The following is a 21787-nucleotide window of genomic DNA, read 5'->3' as shown; positions in this document are numbered from 1 at the left end:
TCTCCCTTTACGGTAATTATGCCTACATTATTGTGTTATTATTCAACAATTGTTTACAGTTTTGAATGTGTATATAAAGTCAATATCAACAGTAGCCTGATTACGAATGCGTGATGAAAGGGATGGGGAGGTTTGGAGCTTCCCCGGATAGTATTCAAAAGGTAAATACAATTGCTTATTTTGTATAGGGTCCTGAAACTTATTAGTTTAGAATTTAACCACTGGGAAAGGGTTTGTGTCCACCTCAAAACTTTGAAACAAAATTTGGAATCATTTTCCGAATAACTTTTTATAAGAAATTTCTGTGATTTCACGATCCATTTCAGGCTTGCAGTCACAAGAACGACCTTTCGTTATCGAAAAAAGAGCAGCTAATTGAGCTTTCAAGTGACTGTGGACTTAAAATGCAATTCTGTTATCGTGGTTTGGCTTGCTTCTGGACTTGCCTTCAGTGAGAAGTGAATTTCCCGAAGTATTTGAAGAAGTCGAAAATCGTCGTGCAGTTTTCTACAACCTATCCTTGCGAGAAACAATTTTTATTGCTCCTTCAAATAAAAACAAAATACAGAATTCATCTTAGTGTGTGTGCTGATTTTTGACTGAAGTTTTTTATCTATATATCCAGCTACTTGGCCGGCTCTCCAGCCAAAAGGCTGCAAGTTTGCATCCTGCCGTGGGCATGGATGTTTGATATTGTCTGTGAAAATACTAGTGGTAGTGATCTGCAGTTGACAGTGTTGGTGTAGATGATGATGATGATTGTAGTTGGTGTAGATGATGATGATGATTATACATATCATCAGTTGGTGAAGATGGAGACTTGTAGAGTAGGTGCCCTTCCTCGATATGTCTTTGGACTACCTGGAGATGTTATGTAATAATAATATCGACAAGCTTTATATGTAATTTATATGTTCATTGTGCATCACATAGTTTGAATTTGGCACTTGGAAATGCTATATCTGTGACAAATAAGAAATTGCATTGGCATAATTGAAAAGGTATATAATTTCTTCAATACCCCTAAAAGAGGTATTGAAGAAATTATGTTAAAGAGGTATCGAAGGACGTCCTTGTTGTTTAGAATATTATAATATTAATATCTTTTAAGATTTATAATATCTTTATTTGACTTGCAAAAAATATTTGCGTGCACCTTACCATTGTCTAAAATAATGCAAAAATCTGACAGTGACCTCTTAATTGCCCTAAATTTTGTTGTTGATGATGTGGCTCAATTAAATACCGTTCATGAAACACCAGATTCTTCATTTAAAGATATTTACGATGAAGCATGCATAAAAGCCAATAATTTTAATATTGACATTAAAAAGTCAAGGACTTCATCAAAACAAATATTAAGCGCCAATGTTCCAGCCGATTCTGTAGAAGAGTATTTCAGGAGAACTATTTCATTCCATTTATTGATCAAATATTGACTCAAATTCATGAACGTTTCACTCGAAACCACAACATTTTGAAATATATTTTTTTCTCTTCTACCAAATGGAAAAGATGCTCCAACAGCAAGTGCAATGGAAGATTTTCGTTAATTGTGTGAATTTTATGCTGGTGATTTGCCTTATACAAATCCAGCAATTTTGAACATCGAATTCAAGTTGTGGTATAAGAAATTTGAAAATCTGTTTGCAATAGCTCCATGCAAAAATGCCGTTGATGCAGTTTCAAAGTATGACAAAATGATATATCCTAACATCTATAACTTATTAAAAATATTTGCAACACTTCCGGTAACAATATGCGTCAGAAACGTCAATTTCTAATTTACGCCTTTTAAAAACCTATTTAAGAGATACCATGACACAATCACGATTGAACGGACTGGCTTTGCTATATATATACACAGAGAGAGAGAGAGATTAATGTAACCATGACTGAAATAATTCAAGAGCTTTGTAAAAAGAAAAGAAAACTGGATTTTATTCTTTAAATAAATTTTTATAATTACCTAATGAATTTTATTGAATGAATGAAATTTAACAAATTTTAGTTGAACAGATAAAAATATTTTTAATGTAAATTCATTGTATTAAAAACATTGTTATCCTTTCAACTCCCCCCCCCCCCCCCCCAAGATTAAATCCTGGGTGTGCCACTGGTCTACACGGATGGTTCAAAATCAGAGTATCTAGTGGGATCTTTTCTCTTCCCACACAGCATAATATTTACTCACATTCCAATGTACAACTTTACTACTGAACAGTATATAATAGAACTTGCTTTAAACTGCATAAGATTTCATTGCTGTCAAATTTGCATTATATCTACAGATTGAAGAAGTTTTCTGAAGACAGTAAGATGTTTGCAGCTGGAGAAACATCCGGTGCTCTCTGAAATCCAAGATATCCCTTCTCAGTTATGAAGCTTCTCTTGGATGTATGCTTTTGTTGAATTCCATACCACATTGGAATTAAGGGAAGCGATGCTGCAGCTACATCAGCTCATTTCTCATGTTTTTACAATCTTCCTGTTCCATACACTAATTACTGGCATATCATCAGGTACAAAAATTTTCATTCAGTGACAGTTATCATGGAATAGGGAGACCATTAATAAGCTCCATCAAATCAAGCCTTAAATCATATTGTAGCAGTCTACTCTGTGCAGCAACTGTTAATAGGAAGTTGTTCTTGTTCAGCTCTGCATAGGTCATAGTCATCTTCTACACTTTTTCCTGTTGTATGATGGCATGCTTGTGTGTTAGTTTTATGTAACCTTCATTCATTTTAATTGACTGCCCTCATTTTACCAATGAGCACAGTCACTATTTTAGTCACATTCATAATCTATATGAACCCAAGGCAGATTTTATCAGATTCATCAGTTGATGTTATCCCGTTTTTAAATTTTTAGATATTAACCCATTTCCTGCCAGATTTTTTTTTTAATTATTTTCTTGAATGAAGTAATGTTTTTTGCATGTAAACAAACATCTATCTATCCCAATGGCTTTAACAGGCCTTTAAGGCCCACAACCCTCCAAGCATGCTTGGATTTCGTAACCGAAATACGAGGATAGAATGGTCACTTCTATGCCTCAAGGTATTCTTGGCTGTATCCGTGTGTGTTCACGGGGCCGGTTTGCCTGCTTGTGGGATGAAAAACACCAGATAAACTGGCGGGAAAAACCCTACTGCCCGCGCCCAAGACCGGCTAACTTGGCTATGGCTGAGGAAGATCCTTCAGCTCCTCACGTCTCCGACGGGAATCGAACCTAGGACACTCCTTCCCCAGACATATGGTTGCGAAGCGCAAAGCCACTAGGCTAACCGCGCAGACATGTAAACAAACATGGGATATCTAATTTTATAATATAGAAAGTAAAAATATGATTTTTATTGATTTAAAAAAAATCCCCATTTGGGGATCACGGTACATGACATGTAAATAATTATATCATTATTTTATAAATGCCATTGAACAACACAGTCTAGGGTAACCCGACATCACACTCTACACATTATTTCCTAATATTTTTCTTACAGACCGCACATTTTCTTTGTTTTCCGTCTAATGTTCTCTCTAAATAATGCCCTGCAGGATTTTTTCTCACAGTCTTCTGGTACACGCTTCTGTGAATTCACACTGTAGGATGGCCTTCCAGTATTTTTGGGATCAGAGATTGAGAGTGTATATTCAAGTAGGACCTTGCAACCATTCTTCTGAAATCCAAGTAACATTTTTCCATTAGCACTGCAGTATATGACATAAGCATTGACTATAGCCATATCCACTGCATTAGTGAAAATTGGAAAATACCATTTCTTGCCTCTAATTTTTATTCGATACTTTTGTATATTACAGTCAAGCTTATCAACACCGCCCATGTACTTATTGTAATTTGCAATAGCACTAGGCTGTGGAATTATCACTTGTTTCTTCTCAGCTCTAGACCATCTTAACACTCGTCCAAATGGTAGAACTTCCAAATGGTTTGATAAAATTTTAACAATGTTGTTATCTTTCCAAACAAGACCAAATATTTCATTTCTTTTGTCAATATAATCAAAAGACCCACGGAATTCTTTTTTTCATTTCCCCATCCGTTTTTATTTGGCATTTATTCATCCTATTATATCTCACTGTTCCTGTCGCAGGTATATTTTTCTCTTTTAAATTTTTTATCAAATCAAAACTTGTGAAAAAGTTATCGAAGTAAAAGCACTGTTCTTCTGTTTTGTCTATAGTTGCCACCTTATTCAATATTACCATCATACCTAACCCATTTGTATCTGTTTCAGAATTACTTAGTTTGTCTTCATAGATTTCTGCGTTATAGCAATACCCGGTCTCCACGCAACACATAGCCCACTGCTTGAAACTGAAACGAATGGACTTGCCCCTAATAAATTGCTTTAGATAATGGTGACCATAATAAATCACCATTTGTTCATCAATACTAATATTATGGGAAAATACCCCAAATTGCATGAAATTCTTATTCAGCTCATCAACAATTGGTCGAATTTTGAATAATTTGTCCCTGTTTCCATTTATTATTGGTATATCTGTATTGTCATTAAAATGCAGGTTTCTCTTTATTTCAATGTACCGATTTTTTGGCATACATTTTGCTACGATGTTGCTGGGCTTTATTTTCATTAGCTTTACCATGTATAGTAGATATAGTTGGATCCTAATGTAATTTCTTTGTGTGTGTGTGTGTGTGCGTGTGTGTGCGGGGGGACTTGTCCCTTGCAGATATAAAAATAGAAGAGAATTTTTTTTGGATTGCGCAAGAGTACTTATGGATTTGTCCAAAGTTCTTCACCCCCTCAAGAACTATTGTACTTTTCATTGGATGTTTAGGTTTCAAGGAAAACACTTTTAAAAATTATTAAATAGGAGCACAAATTCAAGGTAACATATTTCAAAGTACCATTTATCTGGCCCAAGTTTTGCCTTAGGCTTTCTTTCATAAAACTTTTAAACATCAGTATTTTATTTTAATAAATGTTAACTTTTTATTTAAGTTAAATCCATTTATTAATTTACTTTTGCCAAAGAAATCTTATGTTTGTTTAACTTTAATTATAGGATCAGATGACAATAACTTAAACTCCATCTTCTATGAACATTTGACCAGATCTCTTCAACATTCCTTATATGGAGACTTAGCCCTTGGCCGTTGGGGTAATGTATCCGAGGGAGACTGCTTTGTTTTGGCATCAGATAACTTAAATTGTCTTGTTCACGTGATTGAACTTGGAAATGGTTTGGCTACTTTTCAAGTGAGAGGATTAGAATTTAGAGGTATATTTTGTATTATTTATATACATATAAGTCTATTTTTGTGTTTCAACTTTATGTAACTTTTTATATCTCTTATAATGATATCACATCTTTAAGTTATGAATTATTTATTAAGTTGTAGTTACTTTATGTATTTTATATTTAATTGAATTACTTTTAAATGTATAATTATCCTCTCCTCATCACTAATTTACTTTGCCACGTGAATATGGCTTCTACCTGCCAACCAACAGATAAAAAAAGAAGTGCAGCATACTGTCATCTAAAATGAAACTTGCTAAGAAATTATATTCTTGGTTTATCCTTTATTCAAGTGTAAGCAAACAAAGTTTGTGCATTAAGTATTTTCATGACTAGGCTACATGTATACAGAATCTAATGAAGGAAGAATGGAGCCTTATGAAATGCCAGCAGTAATTGTAGAGGTTGAGAATTTTTATCCCCAAACTCTACACCGAAAATTATGTGTGTATAGACAAAAGGCTGCTGGCAACCCAGTTGCAAAAGTTAGTAGGTAAACCAGTGACAAAGTTTGTATACTGGCAGTTGTTTATTATTAAGAGACTTCAAAGTGGGATTGGGTGTTGAAGTTTGTTTTTTTCCATTTTTGTAGAAAGGATTGAAGTGAGAGAAATTAGATGATAATTTCAGATTAAATTCTGATTCGTGTTTCTTGTTTTCTTTTCTGGAGGAATCAACTCTCTCTGAAGATTGGTCACTCCAGACCCACCATCCTTCTCATTGAAGGTCTGCCCCTTCCTCTTTTTCCAGGAACTTTACCTTCTATTACTGTGTTGAGTTGAGAAGTGCTCCTTCCATCCTTCAAGTGTATCAAAGTCTTGCAACTTTCTTCTGTCAGTATCCTTAAGGATCCTTAAAGTTCTGCTGATTCTTTCTAGTACCTATCCATTTGTCCACCTTTCAGTATATGATATCTTCAACAGCCTTCTATAACACCACATCTCAAAAGTAGCTATCCTTTTCCTATTAATCTTCTTTAGGTTCCAAGTCTCACATTCATAAGTTGCTGTTGACAAAACAGCTGCATCAAAAATCCATCTATTCCACCAACTGATAATTTCATTATTCTTTAACGTTATTATCGTACTTCTCTGTTGAGTGCATCCATTTTTGGATGTGCTCCAAAAGCAGTCTCATTCAATTTGATAACCCACTTAGCAAAAAAATTATGGCAAGGATATCATTTAAGATAAACTACCAGACACCTCCATCAGAAATGGATACCTCTGTATCCACTGAAAGTAAATCAAACTTACCAAATAATTCTAATCTTGACACATCAGATGAGGTACTACTAAAAATTTTTCAGAGGAAGAGATGGACACTGGCCATCAATACTTCCCAAAATCATTTAATAAATATGAACCTGACAAAGGTAAGCCCTCAATCTCATGGAAATCAAAGAAGTCTACAAAGCCAAAACAATAAGAAATTTTTACAATTTAATTGGTTTGTTTTGCCATGAAATCTTTCATTCATACTTTATTTTTTCCTGCTTTTCATCTCAGTTTTCTTATGCTTCGATTATTAGACACATGTGCTCACAAGAATAAAGAATAATACTTTTTATTGCAATTTCAGCCAGAAGTTAACAGACCATCATCAGTGCATCAGCATAATCCCAGGGTGAAGACAGGACAAAGAATGTTAATCCTATTTAGAGAGCTGAGCCACATGAGTGGTTACAAAATGAAATGAGATTGCAATTAATATTGAAGATTGCAAACTAAAAATACTTTTGAAATACAAAAAATAACGAAATTTGGATAAATAGAACAATTGAATAACACGCCATTATACTTAAAGAAGAAGAAGAGAGGAGATGAAGGGAAGCACACTATTGCTTGCCATTTATGAGGAGAAGACAATCATTTCGATTTAAGTTTGGGCAGTGTAGAAGTTTCAGCACTCTCTTTAAATAACTCAAACCTAAACCAACACTGATGTAAAAGGTGAGTTTTAGACCAGAGGATATTGTTGTTAGTGTCCACTTCATGCTGAGCAAGGCAAATTTTTCAGGTTTATTGTTGTTGATTATTTTGATGGTGTTATTGTAGTTGTTTTTTTTTTGTCTGAACATACTGAAGAATGGTTTAGAAATCAGAATTTAAGATTGTGGCAAGAGTTGATATTCATCTAGTTGGTGATTTGTGTTTTGCATGGTTTGTCAAATGAGAAAAAAAAGAAGTGCAGCATTGTCAAAGTACAAGAGGTGGCTTTTTATCTTCCATGGATGGTAATCAGGAGGGAATTTTTTTCATTGGAAAGAATGTGGAGACTAAACTGTATCTTTTCAGGATCTTTACAGGTGCCTCTGAGATGCCTACAATGAATGGGATTGGGACTCACCATGCAGAACTTCCTTGAAGTGAAGCCATTTTGTAGTATGATGCATTGGATGGTGCTCAGTTCGTGTTGGAGATCTTTGGAATTGGAGCGGATAATATATGCTCTGTTGAGCAAAGATTTGAAGATGCCTATTTTTTGAGACAGATGATGGGCTGAAACTTGTTGTATGTAGTGGCCTGTGAAGGTAGGTTTAGTTTATGGCAAAAAGATGTAAGTATTCCAGATGGAGATACATGAAAGGAGGATGTCCAAGAAGGCTAATTTTCTGTCCTTTTCTTTTTCCATGGTGAAGTTGATTTTGGTTAAGAAAATCACTAAAGATGCTTCTGAGTCTGGCCAGATGGTGAACATATCTTCCACGTAGCAAGTGCAAGTGACAAAGATTTTCCCATACCTGTTTATAGAATTAATTTCCGCAGATAAAATAGCCTGAGTTCATGACATAGTTGAACAGTTTGTCTGGAGTGAATGCCTCTGATAATAGGTGGAGAGCATCAGCCAGTGTTCTTTCAAAACTGTCCATCCTGTTTATAGGCTGAAAGGTTAAGCTTTTTATCTTTGTCAGAAATTCTGATGAAATTTTCAGAGGTTCACATATAGCTAGTACAGGAGCTTAAAAGATTATCTAAGAATTTGCCTTGGTGATAAGGGGAAGCATTTGTGTAGTCAGCTAAACATGGGATTCTTTTAAACTTGTTTATCTAAATTTTGTTACTTTTTATATTTCAAAATTATTTGAATTTTAGTTAGCTTTAATTGCAATATCATGGTGGCACTCTGGATTATGTGGCTCAGCTCTGTGAATAGTATTAATGCACTCTGTTCTAGATTCACCTTAAGATTATGGTGATGCATTGATGATGATTCATAAATTTTTGGCTGAAATATTTGCAATAATGAAAATTATTGTTCTTAATTCTTATAAATACGTGTGTCTAATAATCATTACTATGTCACAAGTAATAATCATTTTTGGCTGAAATATTTGCAATAATGAAAATTATTGTTCTTAATTCTTATGAATACGTGTGTCTAATAATCATTACTAGTGTCACAAGCAGCAAAGCATAAGAAGACAAAAACTTGTCTTCTTATGCTTTGCTGCCATTCCACTTGCCAGGCATTTCCCCCAACACCGTGCCTCAAAAGTTTTGGTCTGTGCAGAACTCCATGTAAGCACACATATCTTTCATTACTATCTCATCATTTCTAACTTTTCTTTCATACCTTGTTTACCTTAACTTGCTTTCACCACATTGCTGTCTGCAACATTATCATCATTCTTCTTGCTTGGATTTATCTGCCTTTTGTTCTTTGCCCTTTCACTATCATATCTCTTATTTTCCACACTGATGACACTCGTTTTCAAAACAGTTTTTCTACACATGCATTCACCAGTTGCACTCTCTTTCCACAAATCTTTCATTGTGCAATGCCATTCATTTCACAAATGCTGCAGCACACAAAATCTTGAATATTAACCTGCCAATAATAGAAATAAACCAATTTTTTCCAAATCTCACACACACACACACACAAAACTTGAAAAAAAGATGAGGAAAAAAAAGATGCCAAGAAAATGTGTTCTTGTTTAATCCTTGATCCAAGTGTAAGCAAAAAAGTTTACATGTAACTATATTTACAAAAGTTTTTTGTGTAAAAAGGCTGGTGACTTCTCATTAATTGCATTAGTATCCCATAATTATCGTCAGGTGATGTATTAGTTAATAATGTATATTTTTCAGTTCTTGTGCTTATATTATTAATATGTTCAGAAGTTGATTTATATTAATAGTCTATGCGGTATCAGAAGTTCTTAGGATAAATGAAGTCAGTAATCTGATGTGATTCTTTCATAGATTGGAGTTTCGTACATTGTTGGAGTTTGGCCTAATTTACATGTGTGCGATTAGCATTGGATTCCTGGTAAAGACATGACAATCTGTTACTAAGAAGCTGATTGTATTTTTGCAACTTGGTATTGGTTAATTTAAAATAGAAGGTCAACAAATCTATTTAAAAAGGAATAATCACCATATCTTATATTAACTGCTTTTTATGAATTACTTTGTAGTGAAACTTGTGTAGATAGATGTCACTTTAGTGTGTGAAGGTAAAAAATCTAAAGGTACACAAAATAGTGTACCTAAAGTGTACACTATTTTGTGTACCAGGCCAGGTCAGAATGCATTTAAATGAGGAACAGAAACCTGAGTTAGTATAGTTCCGGACAGCTCTGATCTTCTTTCTTTTATAGCATATTTCATGAAAACTTTTGTAAATCTCCAATTGTTATTCTTAAGGATATAAAATACACAGATTTAAAAATGATACAAGGGTGAAGCGAACATTTTGCAGGACCAACTTTCTATGCTACTTAATGTTGCTGAAAGTTTGAATGTGCAAATTTTTACCGAGATTGCACATTGGGATATTTCTAATATTAATCTTCAGGAGAAGTGGGAACATGACTCGAGTAACCAAGCCTTGTTACTTGCTGTGGTGTGGCTAAAAAGACACAGCACAGAATTGCCACTGCTAATTAAGCCGGTAAAGTCATTCACAAAGATCAGAGCTGTCCGGAACTATACTAACTCAGGTTTCTGTTCCTCATTTAAGTATATACTCTAGTCTAGCTCAGAACTTACTTCCATCTGTATATAGTTCAGTGTTAGTAGAAGGATTGCAACAAGATGAAGATACATTAATAGAAATGGAGGAACCATGGGCAGTGACAACATCTTTTGACAGCCTGCATCAAGATCCAATGTTAATTTCAGTTACAAATAAAATACCAATTCTTAATACTGTTGAGTTAGTTGAAACTCAACCACATCACATAGAACTGCAGTTTAGCCTTTTGCTGGCATTAAGGTGGCAGTGGTTCTATGATGATGATGCCTTGGGATTCTGGAGTGCCTACTGTTGTTATTCCAGGGAATCAGGAAATACATGATCATAAGCTTCAACTACAAGGTCAGAATGTCACTCAGGAGAAGATGCATCAGTCAATTCATTATCCTTGGAGATCCTTGTCACATCAGTGTGAGGTCTGCTGTAATGAATGATTAAAGAGTAGTTTGTTTTCTTGGAGGTAGAATGAGCAGAGTGATTGAAGTGGTGATTAAATTAGAACAGATGGAGCTAGATAACAAAGTTGACAACAGAAGAATACTCTTTGATGGTCAGCATGGTTTTATTAAGGGAAGATAGTGTTTTAGCAATCTACTACTATAACAGTGTGACAAATGTATTGGATAAGGATGATGCATATATCACTGTGTATGTAGATGTTGCAAAGGCCTTTGATAAACTACCACTCGACAAGCTGGTGATGATGATTAAACTGAAACATATGGGGCTAAATAATAGATTAGTGTGCTAGCTTAGAGATTGGCCATTGAATAGGTATCAGTTAGTTGTCTATTGAGGAGCAATATTCCAGAAGAGAAATGTTACTAGTGATGTACCCCAGTGGTCTGTTTTGGGATTGTTGCTGTTCGCTCTGTATGTTAATAATATTGGGATAGGTCTGAATGGTGATATGCAGTTGTTTCTCAGGAGTAGAATAGAGTAGATGCTGTGGCTTTGTAAGAAGACTTGGATACACTGATTGAATGGTTCAGGGTTGCAAATTGTAAGGTTTTGAACTTTGGGAAGCAAAGATGGAATATAGAGTACAAGGTTAATCTTGGAGGAGATGGAGGGGATGAGAGATCTGGGAGTGATTGTGGATAATGACCTAAAATTTTGGGGACATATTGCTAAAATTATAAGGATAGCACAGTGGATAATAATGAGAATGATGTGGATGGCACTGACTTTTAGAAGTAAGGATGTTAATGGTCATTGATTATGGCTTTCATGGTCACATATGGATTACTGTATAAAGATTTGGACACCTGCTTTTCAAAAAGATAAAGCTGTATTAGAAAGGACCCAGGGATGATTGACTAGGATGGCTTCTAGACTCTGGAATGTTGAGTAAGAAGACAGATTGAGAAAATACAACTTGCAGAAACTGGTGGATAGGAAGAGGAGAGGGAGTATATGATTGACACATATAAGTTTTTAAGGAGTTATTACCAGATTAATGTCAAGGGGTTTTTGCATAGAATGGGTGAAGACAGGGAGAGAACAAGAGGTCGTCCCTGGAAGCTATATAAGGAGAGTGTGAACAATGGAATGAGGAGCAGGTTTTTTGCATGGAGAGTGGCTAGTGATTGTAATGAATTGCCCGAGAGTTTGGTCAGTGCAAACATTGGGAATATATTTAATATGCAATATCATAAAATGTGTGTGTGTGACAGTGGGACCTCCTGCATTGAGTCTTTTGACTCCATGGAGGTTTGATAATAATAATGCAAAGCACACATCCTTTTGGGTGTATATAATGCTGTGCATTATGGAAATGGAAAGTTTGCACGTGAAGTAACTTCATGTGCAAACTTTGTTTACAGAGATGGCAGTTCTCCTATTGATAACTCAGACTGTAACCTTATCCAAGTTTCCATTCCTGTAGAACTCTTCTCATCCATTCATGTTTGCATGACTTCTGTTCCTTTTGTTCATAGATTTATTACTATGTCGGTTCTCCTTACCCAGACTCCACAATGGATGGACAGGAAGATCCGATCAAGTAATAGAAATAATTCTAACTGGAATTAAGGCCTCATCCTTGATTGGAAATCCAAAATTCCAGACCACTATCCAACCTTGGTTTTCTCCAAGTAGTGCACCAAGGCAATCCAAGAAAAAAAAAAATTTAGCATTTCACAAATGGTTTGAGATAAACTCCTGCTCTGCTGCAGGAGTTTATCTCAAAATGAAAAACAAAAAACAACTGAAAAAAAAAAAAAAATGTCTTCTATTCATGTGGCATGTGAGTCTTTCAGTCATCCTTTTCCTGGCCACTGAAAGCAAGTTCTGCCCTTCATGCTCCCATCTCTGTTTCATCTTGATGGTGCAATCAGTCTCATTCAAATTATCACAGCAAATTCACATTATTGAGAATACCTTGCTCCATCTTTGTACTAATCTTCCCTCAGAAAGAAATCAGAAGAATTATGAGTAACTTCAATACCAAGAGTTCATCTGATTCTGATCCTTTCTATTATGATAAAAACTTGTGCTCCAGAATTGACACACACACACACATATATATATATCGCCTTTTCAATCTTTCTTACTTGAATGGTATCTCCCCTGTTGCATGAAAACTTATATTCAGCCCATTCAAAAAAATAAAATAACTGCCAACTTTTCACCACTGAGAGATTTGCCAACTAATTAATGACTTGAAACTTGTATTTCATCACTTTTAGTCCTGAGTTGATCAGTGTCTATTAGGCTCAGATGCTGGTTTACACTTGTAATTAAGTTTAATAGATTAAATACAGCACAGAAAAATAGCAGGTTAAATGATATTTCTTCTCTGTCTCAGAGACATTTTCAGGAATATTATATTAAAATTGTAATAACACACACAAAACACACACACAACAATAAGTGGAAAAAATCCAACTATTTAGACTTAAAGTTTTATGAGGAGCACCCTCTTATTGTTCTATGTTTTATTACAATTTTAATATTGTATTCCTGAAGATGTCTCTGTAACAGAGACAGAATATTGGAAAAGAGAAATAATTCAACAACAGGTTTCATTATTTATTAAAGGGATAAAAATCCTATGTTTTTATATAGCCAGTAAGTGAAACTCAAGATCGAGAACTACGATCTATGAGTTTCAATGCCGAAAAACTATCGGCGAAGGCAATTCGAAGCAAAGGTGGAGCAAGCTCCCTCACTATTCTTGATATTCTCTCATAATGTAAAACACAGCTCCTAGGAGATGTAATACTGTCATTACATTATGAGGAGAGGTCACTACCCAGACTGGTTTCAACCTTTTTTGAGGTCTCATCAGTGAGTAGGTAGACCTGGAAGATATCAAAGCTTAGTGAAAAGAACTTACATACCTTCACTATACGAATGCCATAAAGGTGTGCTTATATTTTGTAATTAAAATGAAAAGCCAAACGGCTAGTTTTCTGGCAACTTAATAGTTATTAAAGGGATAAAAATCCTATGTTTTTATATAGCCAGTAAGTGAAATTCAAGATCGAGAACTACGATCTATGAGTTTCAATGCCGAAAAACTATCAGCATTGAAAATTAAAAAATTAAACTATATAAAAACATAGGATTTTTATCCCTTTAATAACTATTAAATTGCCAGAAAACTAGCCGTTTGGCTTTTCATTTTAATTACAAAATATAAGCACACCTTTATGGCATTCGTATAGTGAAGGTATGTAAGTTCTTTTCACTAAGCTTTGATATCTTCCAGGTCTACCTACTCACTGATGGGACCTCAAAAAAGGTTGAAACCGGTCTGGGTAGTGACCTCTCCTCATAATGTAATGACAGTATTACATCTCCTAGGAGCTGTGTTTTACATTATGAGAGAATATCAAGAATAGTGAGGGAGCTTGCTCCACCTTTGCTTCGAATTGCCTTCGCCGATAGTTTTTCGGCATTGAAACTCATAGATCGTAGTTCTCGATCTTGAGTTTCACTTACTGGCTATATAAAAACATAGGATTTTTATCCCTTTAATAACTATTAAGTTGCCAGAAAACTAGCCGCTTGTCTTTTCATTTTAATTACAAAACAGGTTTCATTATTTCTCACAGAGAAATAATGAAACCTGTTGTTGAATTATTTCTCTGTGAGGTATTTATTCCATTAAATTCCTCACATAATAACTAAGGTATCAAATAATTTGATTATTTGATGCTTAGTTGATCTGTTAGTCATCACCACTTATCTTTAGACTCCAGTTATGAAAAGGTTTAGTGAAATTCATGCGGTTGTTTGCTCTTGATATTTCTAGGGCTAGCAGATCTGAGTAGGATCTTTTGTTTGTTGAGCAGGACTATAAGTCCAGCTCAACAAACTATGATCTAATGGTTACCTTCTACTCTTAGTAATTGCCCATTAGCTTCTTCTCTTCAGATTTTCCAACCAATACTAGGACTATACCAGAATTCTATACTTTCTTCCACCTTCTCTGCAGTACATAAATGACCATCTCTTACTGAATGATATCCTATCCGTAGCTCTTCTGATGACATTACACTCCATTCTCCTTTTTCATTTGATTAACTTTATAGTACACAATAATTAAAAGCTTCAACATCTTCTATAACCAGTGCCTTAAATATTTTCATGTTTTTCTTTAGTTCGATAACCTTGTGAACCTGTGTACTCCCAAAATGCTGTCCTATCTTGTTTCTTTCATTGAAGGAAGTGCTCACTTCACTTCTGCCTGTTCTTGGCAGCACTAGATCCCTATACATAATCAGATCTGTCTTCTGGGCTTGTTTACTTCTAACCTTCCCTGTCCAAAAAATTCATTTCTGTATAACTATATATAACTCATCTGTAGCTTCTTCAGTCCTCAAAATATTCATCCTATGGAAAACTGCTCCCATAGGATGTTGCACCTAAAACCTCTCTAAGAATGCATCCAGGAAATGTCAAATGATTAATTGATGACCTCTCATTCATTCATGTCAATTACTCTCTTTCTCTCCTGGAAATTCTAATGTGTTCTCTTTTCTCTGTTTTCTTCCTTATGTCTCTTCTGTAGTATTTTCATGTGGACTATGTTCTGCTGAACTAGCCACCGTTGTTCTTCCACATTCTTCTAAGACTATAAGAGCATTAGCAGCTGCTGGTTGATATCCATGTACTGTCTCCCTAAATCAACTTCCCTTTCTCCTCTTTAATTTCTGTCTTCCTTTGTTCTTTGGAACGCCCTCCCTTATTCTGTCTTTCTCAAAGATTACAACCTTTTCCTTCAAGAAACATGTAATAACATGCACAAAAAAAACACACACTGTCATGTCAATGCATAACAGTTCCTTCTTCTTCTTAGACTCTTGCCTACAGGCATCAATATTCCAAAGATTTTGCAGCTTTAGCATGTCGGTTTGTTATATAATCATATAATTTGTCAAAATTAACTTTAAAAAAAAATTGTAAGCTTTTTTTTTTTATCTCATTCATTCAAATCTCATCTGCTCTAAATGGATTATCTCATAATTATGAGTTTTAGGGCAATTTAATTCAGCTGGCTTGCCATTCCTTCGCTTCAGCTCTTTAAGAGTAAATATTTTATGTCAGCAGATACATGTGTTTACAGTTTGCCTGTTTTGATGGATGAAAAACCTGAGGTTTCTGAGAGAAAAAACTTCCACCTCTGTATAAGATTGACTAACTCATCTTTAATTCAAAAGGCATGATAAAGGTTTCTCACATCAAAGATTGGATTTGAACCCAGGTCTTTCCAACCAAACTGCTGGTTTCATTGAAACAACTGAACTACAGAGGTTCATCATCTCATAGTAATGGAATATTAAGTATTTTAGACTATCATAGCATGTGGTACATTCCTGGAAGGGTAAACACCAAAAAATTTCAGTGAGAGGATGATTCTAATCCTTTTCATTTCCTTCCTATCTGGATCCCTGTGTACCATGTAGACTCGATAAGTTTTATTTTTTTTTAATATTAAATCTTGAAATGTTTCCTAAAAAGAAATTTAATTTTAAGAAATTTATAGCTTAAGAACTAATGAACAGACAGTTATTTGTGTTATTTATAATTTTTAGGAACTTACTGTCAACAGAGAGAAGTGGAAGCAATTAGTGAAGGAGTTGATGATGATGAAGGTAATTAAATATGTAATAAACAAATGTGCTGGTTATTAAGAATTACTGGTTTCATTATAGAATTGATCACCTAATTACAAAAATGTACTGTTTTACTGACGCTATCACTAAATCAGTCATCTGCAGCTCTAACAGTCATCTTCAATGCAAAAATTCATGTAAAAGATGGTGAATATGTTATTTTAGCTCAACATTTCTTAGAATATGTTCTGCAGAACCCTAGAATTCTCTGAAAACTTGTAGGGAATTCCCTAGAGCATACAGACTTAAATTATGTTGAATGTGGTTTCTGAAAAGAAGAAGAAGGAAAAAAAACTTCCATGAATAGATAAAATACTTATTTTTATGAAATTGGCTTATTTCTGGAACAGTTGCATTACTGTATTATTTGTATTATGTATCCTATGTTTTCTCATTATCATCATCAAATTCCTGACATCATTACTAACTTCCTATCTACAGTTTTCCTTCAAATCAATCTGTTACCTGTCAAGACTCCAACATTATCAGATCTTATATTTCTGTCTTCTAATGCACTTTTTACTATATCAATCCACTTATAAAATTGATTATAAAATTCTTTGTAAAAGAAGGTTTAATGCCAAAAGAAATTCATTTGAAGTTCATAAAAGTTTATGGACACTCTTCTCCTTTGCTTTCGACAATTAAGAAATGGGCTGCCGAGTTTAAACGTGGCCATACCAGCCTTGAAGATGATCCACATGAAGGACGTCCAAAAAGTATTACAACACTTTTTGGACATCCTTCATGTGGATCATGAAGGACGTCCTTCTTGATCCACATGAAGCCTTATTCCATATGTGTTCCCCTCTCTTTGATACTCCTGCATGTTTATTCATCTTCCAAGTCAAAACCACATGGTCACTCTCTCCTACTGGTGGAGAGATGACATCTCTCACACCAGTTGGAGAGATTGGCTTCCGAGTTTAAACGTGGCCGTACCAGACTTGGAAGATGATCCACATGAAGGACGTCCAAAAAGTGTAACAACGACAGAAATCATTGATCAAGTGCACGATATGGTATTGGATGACCGGCGAGTCAAAGTGCATGAAATAGCTGAGACTATAGGCATTTCAAAAGAACGTGTAGGATATATTTTGCATGAAGAATTGCATATGAAAAAACTTTGCGCAAGACGAGTGCCATGCTTGCTCACAGCAGTCAAAACAGTGGACAGAAGCCAGTTATTCAGCACCAAAGAAGACAAAGTCGGGTCCATCAGCAGAAAAGGTCATGGCATCGGTGTTTTGGGATGCTAAAGGCATTTTGTTTATTAATTATCTTGAAAAGGGTAAAACAATAACCGGGGAATATTATTTTGATCTTTTAACCAGACTAGTCGAAAAAATTCATGAGAAAAGACCCGGTTTGAAAAAAAAATCATCTTTCATTGGGATAATTAAGGAATCTGCACTATGAATTGTTGGATCATCCGCCCTATTCTTGAGATTTGGCTCCCTCTGACTTCTGTCTCCTCCCAAAACTAAAACTCTTCCTTGCTGGTCAGCGTTTTTCTTCGAATCAAGAGGTGATTGCAGCTGTAGAGGGGTATTTTGCAGATCTTACTGGGAACCACTACAGGGACGGGAAAAAAATGCGCTGGAGCATCGCTAGAATAAATGTATTAGTCTTAAAGGAGATTATGTTGAAAAATAAAAATAATTTTGAAATTATAAATTCGTTTTTTCATTGTTAGGCCGTGAACTTTTCTGACCACCCTCCTAAATCCATTCCTGTTTAATATTGTGATGGAGGTGGTGACGAGGGAGGTGAGAGAAGATACGCCTTGGACAATGCTGTGTCCGGATGACATCGTGCTGTGTGCAGAATCAAGAGAAGAAGTGGCAGCTAAACTGGAGAGGTATGAAAGAGAGAGGTATGAGACTGAGCAGAAGTAAGACAGAGCATATGTGTTGCAAAGTGGATGGCAGCCAGGGGACATATCTGGAGTTGGAAGGAAATGTCATCAGAAAGGTTAGGGACTTTAGATACTTAGGTTCAACATGGAAGAGGATGGAGGACCTGGAGAGAGAGAGAGAGAGAGAGAGAGATAGCTGGAGTGCTATACAATAAGAGGAGTGCCGATCAGTCTAAAAGGCAAAATCTGTAGGACAGTAGTGAGACCAGCTATTTCTTATACTATGGAAACTGTAACCCTGAGGAAAAATAACATCAGCAGGATGGAGGTAGCGGAGATGAGAATGCTTAGGTGGATGTGCGGTGACCAGAAAGGATCATCTTAGAAATGACTATGTGAGGGAATGGTGAAACTTAGGAGTGAAGATACAGGAGGCAAGGTTGAAATGGTTTGGTCATGTGATGAGGAGGGAGGACGAATATGTGGGAAGAAAGGTCGTGCAGGGGGGGGAGGAAGCGCTGCCGGCCAAAGAAAAGATGGAGGGAGCTGGTAGAGGAAGACTTGAGGATGAAGGACTTGGATGTGGTTACAGCCCAAGACTGGAGAATGTGGAAGAGACTCACCAAAAACAGCGACCCTACTTTAGTGGAACAAACTGCTGCAGAAGTATGTATTGGAGAAGGTCCACAGAAAATTTACTAAGTTAGTGTCAGGTCTATGGAATGTTAGATAGCAGGAGCGATTGAGGAAATGCAACTTACAGCGCCTTGTGAATAGAAGAAGAAGAGAGGATATGATTGAGTCATATAAGTTGACGAGGGATTGTTACCAGATTAATGTGGAGAAGATATTTCATAGTGTAGAGGAGGCAGCGAAAGAACTAGAGACTTCTATGGAAGCCGTATAAGAAGGTTGTGAGCAAGGGGTGTAAGAAGAAGCAGGTTCTTTGCATGGAGAGTAATTGGTGAGTGGAATGCATTACCTGAAATTGTGGTGAGTGCAGAAACTGTGAATGGGTTCAAGGTACAGTTCAGTGATCTTTTTACATGAAAGAGTATAGACCTTCCACAATGAGTCCTTTGACTCCATGAAGGTCAGATATTAATGACGATGATAATAATAATAACTGTTTTATTGCTCTTGTGGCATTTGTTATGCAGGCCAGACAAAAAGGTTGAGAGAGAGATGTACATGTCTGAACACATAAAAGACGTCGAAAAAAGAAGAGAGCATAAATCAGACTTGGCATTCCACACAACCACTACTGGCCATCATATACTCTGGCAACAAACAAATATGTCATATATTGATGATAACTGTTTCACAAGAAAATTTAAAGGAGCTTTACAAATGCTTCAGATCCCTACATAATGCAGTACAAATCTAGACTTAATTTTGCAACAGGTATGGTCTGCTTTCATCAAAAATTTAACTGCCACAGACCTAACATATAGCACAAGTGATACCACAGAACATGATAGCAACAACTAGTAATGTTCCAACATGCATACAGTAACGAATTTATCATTTGTATTCTGGTTTATCAGTTATATTTAACAGTTGTGAAATTATCAAAAATATCTAATATATATAATTAACTGTTAATAGGCTTTTATTGATAAAACTTGCATGTACCACTATCCCTGATGATGTAAGTCTTATGACACACAGAACTTGTCAGGTTTTAATTGCTTATTTTTAATAAACTCCGTATTTATATTATAATATGGTCTCAATCAATATTGAAATCTTCCACAGATCTCGTCTTTCAGCTTTGACAGTTACTCTTCAATGTATGCTTCTGATGGATTCCAAGCCGTATTGGGGTTAAGACTAACAGAGTATCTCCATAAAAAATGAAATAAAAATGAATATGAGAATTAAAGAGGAATTTCAATGTTGAGTTCAAGATAAAAAAAAAAGAGAAATGTCTAAGAAAAAAATTTGGGAAGATTCAGGCTATGTAAAAGTTATCATAACAGATTTTTAATTGCATACAAACAGTGAAGAAATCATGAAATTAGAATATGGGTTTATAGTATCTAAATTTGGTAAATGCAGATGAAGAAGATCAAAGAGACATCTTCAAAATGCTACATTTATATGGCGTATATGAGACGTTATATAGATAAAAAAAAAAAAATTCAAAATCCTGATATGTACCCTTTAACTCCAAATTAGTCTGTTACCTGTCAAGACCAACATTATCAGATCTTATATTTCTATCTTCTAAGGCACTTTTTACCGTATCAATCCATCTATATCTTGGTCTTCCTCTGGGTCTTTTTTTGGCCAACCTGGCAGAGAACACTTGTTTTGCTAATCTTTCTTCTCCCATTCTGATTAAGTGACCATACCACCTGAGATTAACTCTGCTAACACATTCCTGGATGCTGACAGTGGCAAGTTCTTTCTTAATATCCTCGTTTTAAATATGACATTGCCATTGATGCCATCTGTTCACGCCCCTAATCTTTCTCAGGACTCTCATATCTGTGGTCGCTAGTCTTCAGTTAAGTGTTTTACTTCTAACCCAGCTCTCAGATCCATAAGTCAAAATTGGTTTGAACACTGTGTCTTGTATACAGCTAATTTATGTTTTGACTAATTTCTCTTATTCCATATAAATTTATTCAATTGACATCCTGCCATGCCAGCCTTGTTGATTCTGTGTTCTATTTCCATATTTAATTTATCATCTTCACTAAAAATCGTACCTAAGTAGCTGAAATGTTTTACTTTTTCTTTTTTTTTTTTTTACTCCATTCACAATGCAGTTGACATTTTCAGTATTTCTGCCTATTTTCATTGTCTTTGTCTTGTTATTGCTGACCTTCATACCATATCTATTACAACAGTTATTCAGTTTAGTCATGGAATCGTACAGACTTCTAGTGGATTTATTCAGAAGTATAACATCATCCACAAAAAGCAAAGAGCTCAGATTAACATATCTGATTTTGATATCAGGTTGAATACCACTTTCCTTCATTCATATAGATGATGAATAACAGCAGGGGATAATGTACATCCTTGTCTAACACCATAATTAACATTTAACCATCTTCTTGTACTACCTTCAATTCTAACTGCTGACTTACAACGTAAATAAAGACTAAGTATTGCTGGTGGCATGAAAATTCGAAGAATTTGGATGGCACATATTCAGCCCACTTAGTATCTAGCATACTTTAGGACTTTAGAAAACTATTCCGTACCAATTGGTTGAAATTTATATGTATAATCACTTTTTTTTTTAATATATATATATATAAACATGTTGCTCTCCAGCCCAACTTATTTTTGTAACCTAATAGATAATAATAATAATAGGACTCTAGCTTAGCTTTAATGTAGTAAAAGTTTTTTTTTTTTTTTTTCACCAGAGGTCAGGCCAATAATTGTAATAACGGTTGGTCAGTAACTTTAGCAAACCATGCAGATTGTTTCTCTGTATATATTGTGTATGCTCCAGAAGATGACCTTGATATGAAGGTCAAAACGTCGAGTGTTGATTTTGCTT

General features: G+C 35.2%; 1 protein-coding gene across 1 annotated transcript in view; it reads left to right on the top strand.

The window, feature by feature from the left end:
• pcx (pecanex) overlaps nt 1-21787 on the top strand; it is a 621557-nt gene that overhangs the window by 500788 nt on the left and 98982 nt on the right. Inside the window, exons 28-29 of the mRNA XM_090398640.1 lie at nt 5059-5274; nt 16323-16382. Coding sequence (XP_090254766.1) covers nt 5059-5274; nt 16323-16382 — 276 coding nt within the window. The remainder of the gene's footprint in view (nt 1-5058; nt 5275-16322; nt 16383-21787) is intronic.

The sequence above is a fragment of the Typopeltis vanoorti genome, chromosome 10 (genome assembly GCF_054136105.1).
Source record: "Typopeltis vanoorti isolate ZY-2024b chromosome 10, IOZ_Tvanoo_1.0, whole genome shotgun sequence".
Lineage (NCBI taxonomy): Eukaryota > Metazoa > Arthropoda > Arachnida > Uropygi > Thelyphonidae > Typopeltis > Typopeltis vanoorti.
The sequence above is the reverse complement of the archived record's forward strand: the minus strand, read 5'-3'. Positions and strand labels throughout refer to the sequence as shown.